Source organism: Enhydra lutris, unplaced genomic scaffold (genome assembly GCF_002288905.1).
Source record: "Enhydra lutris kenyoni isolate GAN:26980312 unplaced genomic scaffold, ASM228890v2 scaffoldscaffold21, whole genome shotgun sequence".
NCBI lineage: Eukaryota > Metazoa > Chordata > Mammalia > Carnivora > Mustelidae > Enhydra > Enhydra lutris.
Window position 1 is genome coordinate 27,460,119 of NW_019154105.1, and position 6,000 is coordinate 27,466,118.

General features: G+C 51.1%; 1 protein-coding gene across 1 annotated transcript in view; it reads right to left on the reverse strand.

The window, feature by feature from the left end:
* The window catches only part of LOC111149001 (defective in cullin neddylation 1 domain containing 4), a 70,296-nt gene extending 64,584 nt beyond the window's left edge, over positions 1 to 5,712 (reverse strand). Inside the window, exon 1 of the mRNA XM_022505870.1 lies at positions 5,610 to 5,712. Coding sequence (XP_022361578.1) covers positions 5,610 to 5,634 — 25 coding nt within the window. The 5' untranslated portion in view covers positions 5,635 to 5,712. The remainder of the gene's footprint in view (positions 1 to 5,609) is intronic.
* Between the last annotated feature and the right edge of the window lie 288 nt (positions 5,713 to 6,000).

The window sequence follows — 6,000 nt, forward strand, 5'->3', positions numbered from 1 at the left end:
ACAGACTCCAGGGCCCTTAGTCCATCAACAGCATTTTACTTGCTCCTTGAGAATTTCTCCATGCCACAGACATTCTTCGAAACTGGTATCTTTGCACGTATTTCAAAAGAACTATTGTTTAAATTGGTTTGCTTATGGCTGACTTTGTCAAAAAAGACCGAATGAATAAGTGAGAGTTTGTAGTCCCTGAAGAGACAATCTGAAGATAATGAAAGACGATTCAGAAGCATGCTAAATAGCACGAGGGAGGACTAAAATTTTCCAGATAATTCACTATTTAAGAGTTGACCATTTAAGTGCAATTCAATACCTATTTGAGGCCCTAAACAAAGTGCCATCGTGGATGAGAAATGGATACTAAACAGACAGTCCTAGATCTCAAGGAGGTAAGACTCTAACTGGGAAAGGGACAAGTAAGCGAGCAGCTATTGCTATATTAGACAGAACTGAGAACAGAGGTAAACCCAACTTTGGAGATTCAACGGAGGGAAAGGATGAGTCTGTTAGAGAGGGAACAGGAACCCAGTAAAGAACAGTTCTGCAGAAGGAGCGCGGAGGGCAGTGGGCAAGGAGGCCGCAGTGGGCAGGGGGTGGGAGGGGGCAGAAACGGAGCTTAAACTGCACAAACCAATTCACCTCCAGGTTCCAAGGAGTCTGCATTTCATTAAGCAAACAGGAGCCCTTGAGGTTTTGTGTGGGGCAATCCTAAGGACAAAGGTGATTAAACTGGTGATGCAGAGGACAAAGTGAGAGGGGCTGAGGCTAGCAAAAGGATTACTGCAGATTAACAACAAGATGGGTGAGCCCTAGGACGGCAGCCACAGGTAGGAGAGAGTTCCATGGGGGGAGGATAGGCAGTCTCGCTCTCACCACCAGCCAGGAAAACGAGAGGATGAGGAATGACTTAGTTTCCAGCTTCAGTTATTAAATGAATTGCGAATGAATGAAATTAGTCTTGTTTTCCTCTTTGTTTTGACTACTAGGAAGCTCAGAGCCAAATATATGACTTATTTCTAACATATGGCAAGCAATTATGTGCAGCCTGTAAATCTATGGTTTATTTTCCTTCTGTTTTTTAAATTTACTTATGAGAGAGAGACAAGAGAGGCAAAGAGGGAGAAAGAGAATTCCAAGGAGACCCCATACTGAGTGTGGAGTCTGACCCTGGGATCAATCGCACAACACCCAGATCATGACCTGAGCTGAGATTAAGAGTCGGACGCTTATCTGACTGAGCCACCCTGGCGCCCCTAATTTCCTTCTCTTCCCAGGCTTTTATCTATACTTAGTAAGTCACCTTTAATTATTTTTAAATGAAGCAGAAAATAAATCAGCATATTAAAAAAAGATTGAGACCAAGCCAGAGATAGCTGGACAAAGTAGCTGGATCAGGGATATAACCAGTAGGCTGCCAACCCAGAGTGTTCTCCTCACTGCTCTACCACTCTAGCGAAGGCCACATCTCCCAACAGAAACTGAAAAATGCCAGACTTCCAGTTTTTCAAACTTCCTTACAAGTAGCAGTGCCATGAAATCAGTTCTCCCCAACAAAAGTGAATGGGAAGTCTCCAAGGTGACCTTCTAGAAGACTCCTCTCTGCTAAGAGGGCGTTATAAGAAAACATCTTCCATCCTTCCTTCCCTGTCTCACACAGGCATGATGTCTGGGGCCACAGCAACCACATTGCCAACGTGAAGCAATGAGCCCGAGGCTTTCCATAAGCCAAAATACTAAAAATAGAGGAAGAAAAGGATGCAAAGAGACTAGAGTCTTCAAAAACATCATTCAGACACTGCACCACCGTTACAACCAACTATTTTCTACACTTCTTGCTACTGGACAATACTAAATTCTGTTATCTATGCCATTTTTTGCAGTGTATTGTTACTTCCCAATGACGGATACAACACTGGTCAAATCATGAGGTCAGTTTCTGACAGGCTGATTTTTATTCTGCTGAGTTAACAAGATCATTATTCTTGAGATGAGAAAATGCAAACATGTATTACAAACACATATTGCAGTCAAGAAGAAAGCAGTAGGGCGCCTGGGTGGCTCAGTGGGTTAAGCCGCTGCCTTCGGCTCGGGTCATGATCTCAGGGTCCTGGGATCAAGTCCCGCATCGGGCTCTCTGCTCAGCGGGGAGCCTGCTTCCCTCTCTCTCTCTGCCTGCCTCTCTGCCTACTCGTGATCTCTCTCTGTCAAATAAATAAATAAAATCTTAAAAAAAAAAAAGAAGAAGAAGAAGAAGAAAGCAGTAACCTGTAAGAGCTGTTGGGGGCAGCTAAAGATAAAAACAGAAAGGGATGTAATGATAAATAACATTTGAAAAAGCGTGATCAAGTATTGATTGACAGGAGCACTTCTTGGAGGCAGGACCAAAGGAAGGAAAGAGTGATGTACAGAAGTCCTCTAAAATGGAGAAAATGAGGGAGACTTTCTCTTCTGGCAATGTTATAAACAAGATAACCTAAAAAATCCTTCCCAATATAAAATAACAAAAAATTCTGTGAAAAGTAGAAGAAACATGTTTAAACACATATCTTAGTTCACATGAAAATAAAGAACCTCCCCAAAGACCAAAAATCAAAGAAGAACCCGAAATCCACAGCATAAAGTAGAAGCTGATCATGTTTAAAAACCTAGGGTCTGGGGGACTGGAGGAGAGGGGGATCGTGTGTGTGTAAAGGGCACCTGATCTTTGCGCTGTAACAAAAATAAAAAGAGAAAGAAATTACTAGCCTAATATTTTCTTTAAAACACCATCTTGAACACAATTATAACTAGTTTTCAACCTCGGACACTTCATGCTTTATATAAACAAATTCCAGCATTAAGTGCGTATTTTAAAAAACATGTCCATATTACATACTTACATATCACAACAGGCTTCATGAATACTTCATCATAAGATTAAGTAAAATATAAGATGAACAGAAATGTTTTCCTGAAAAAACCATACATTGCCCCATTTTTCGGCCACGATTTAATCATTAATCACTTCATCAAGTTCAGTATATCTGTAACCACACTAAAAGGTTTCCAAATTTTAGGACTTTTTGATAAAATTTTATCATTACGGTCATTGTAATATTCTTCTAGCGACTAAGCTACCAATAGTTTCATAATACCTTATATATCACAGAAAAATAGTCTGTCATCTTTGAGCTAATGTTATCGCCCTCTACATGACAGATTCTGCAATGTTCAAATTCAGCATATAAATGGTAATTCAGCATATAAATAAATTGTAATAGGAACTGGCAAAGGATGTCCCGTCTGGGGCATCTACAGAGAGGAAGGTCTCTAATATTAAAGAGGCCAAGAGAAAAGAATTACACCCTCAACTTAAAAAAAAAAAAAAAAAAAAAAAAAAACACAAAAACCTCTTAAGGTCGTCCACTGAGTTTACCTTCTGCTAGCCTCATTTGTTTCCCACCTTCCCTTTAAAATTGAAGACATCTTATATTCCCTTTGCTCAGCTTTATGCGGGGTTTATGAAAGGGCACAGTTCCACCCTAAATTCCACTAAGCCACCTTCAATTACTCAATTCATTTCAAGGCCATCTTCTTTCAGGAAGTCCTATCTTTGGGCAGTTCAAAGAGCCCAGGAAATGCAAACACATAATCTATATTATCGTCAGAAGGGTTCCAGGGGTCTCCACTGCATTCCCAGATTTACCTAAAGACGAAACCTTTTAACCTTCTGTTTAACGCTGGATGCCACAATAAATACAGCATCCTAAACTCTGCTTTGGACGGTGCTGCACCCTGAATGTTTCTCCAAACCTATGTGCTATAAGGCCACTAAACGCAGGGGGAAGTAATCAACTCGGGAATCAAGAACCCAAGTGTGAAAGGACTGCGTTTGGCTTGGTTCTCCCCCTCCCGCCGACTCAGGGAGAAGGTCCAGTGAATCGCTCCAGTCCCAGGGGACGAGAGAGGCTCCCAAGGGCTCGCTCGGGTCCTCCGGGAATAAACCACGAGTTAGCAGCGCCGGGAGGCTCCGAGGGGCGCGCTGCATTCTGGGACTCGTTTCCACAGTTACCCACGTGCACCCAACCCAACCGCGACTCCGCGCGGCGCGGACTACACGTCCCAGAATTCCGCGCGACCGCCTTTCCCCTTCACACCCGGCCACTGGAGCCAGACCCTAAAGGAAACCCCTAAAGCGTCCTCCCCGCAAGCTTGTCAGAGGTCGCGCCCCGCGAGCGCTACGTGGGGCCTCTGGCCCGGCCCTCCCTGCAGGGAAGCGGGTCCCCAGGCACCAGAGTCCACACCTGACGACCAGAAATTAGACAACTGCGTCACAGACTGCCAATCCCACGGACTGCCTGGGACCCCAACACCTCCCCTGCGCAAAACCCCCCACCCGGTCTCCAAGGCCCGACCCCTCCGGATCCCACCACGGAAAACCCGCAGCCCGCGCCCCGGCCCCGCCTCCCAGTCCCGCAGCCGGAGCCCGCGCCAGCGCTGACCTCGCTTCCCGCCGCTCTGGGGGAACCGCGGCCAGCGCCAACCTCAGGGCACCTCCCCGCCCCCTCCACCTCAGCCCCGCCCCCTCCACTCCCCACACCCGAAGCTCAGGGCTCCCCCTTCCACGGACTCTGTCTTGATCGGGGGGAGGGATCCCCTCCCAGAAAACATAGTCTGACACCTCCCCCCCACCCCGAGCCCCGCACGGACCGAATCTGGACTTGACAGTCCTCCCCCTGCCCTGGCCCCTCCCAACCCCCCTTTCCTCCCAACTAGCTCTACACCCCCACCGCACCTCCTCTACCCCTGCCCCCATCCTGTCACCCCAAACCCTCCCCTCTTCCCTCTCCTCTCACTCCCAATTACCCTCTCTTCCCAACACCTGCTCAATCCTATTACCCCAACGTCTGCCCCCTCTCACCACTCCCAGTTACCCCACCACCCTTCTATGCCTCTCCAGCCCAGCGGACTCCCCAACTATCCCATCACACCCCAATCCCTCCCACCACCTCGCTCTCCCGTTACATCAGCCCTCATCTCCGTGCCCGCCCTCCTGCCCCGCTCGGCCGCTACCCCCATTCCCCCACCGCATTGTTCCCCCCCACCCCCGCCATCCAGCCCTTCTTCCCATTGTCCCCGCCCCCGCGCTCCCCTCGCACTCACCCGCCTTTCTCACGGAGCCGCCCGCACCGCTCAGCCCCTAGGAAATCCTCACCCCTGCGCCCCGCTCGCTCGCTCCCTCGCTCTCTCTTCCCGCGCCGGTGCCACCCCCGGCCCTGCCCGCTAGCGCCCGCCGCCGCCTCCACCTCCATTCACCCCAGGCACTCCGGTCCCAGCCCTTCATCGCACGTCCCGCCCCCCCTGCCCCCAACACTGAAAAGGAGCCAGTCCCCACCCCCCTCACCTCCGCCCTCCCCCGGCAGGCCGGCCCCTTCCCCCCCCACACGCCCGCCCCCGCCCCGCGCCGACCGCAGCGTCACCGCCCGCCGCGGCCCCGGGAGGGGAAGGGGTGGCTCCCGGGCAGGGGCTCCCGGCGCGTTTCGGGACAGGAGGCGCGGGGCGGGGACTGCGGGAGCGGAGTGGAGAGTGTTGGCAACCGCCCGGCCCCGGCCCGCTCGCTCTCTGTTACTCACTGACAGCGGCGGCATCCGAGTGCATTTTCGGGCAGCTCACACCCCACTCTCCGCCCAGGCTCCCGCGCTCGCCTCGCGGTCCCCCCACCGGCTCGCCGCACCTCGGCTCGGAGCTGAGGACCAGCCGCCAGCACACCCGGCCCGCCCACCTCGGCTCCAAGCATTGGCTGAACCTCGGCTGCGGGACCGCCCCTCCGCGTCTCTCATTTGACAAAAGGAGTGCGGGGGGCGCCGGTCTAGAGCTGGCAATGAGGCCACGCCCCTTGGGCTCCAATGCGATTGGCCCCGGCGCCTCGTCCCCGTAACGCCCCTGGCGGGGGCCACGGTCTGGAGCAGCAGGTTGGACCCAGCTGCTGTCACTCATCCCCGGGGGTCCGAAAGCGCGTGTAGG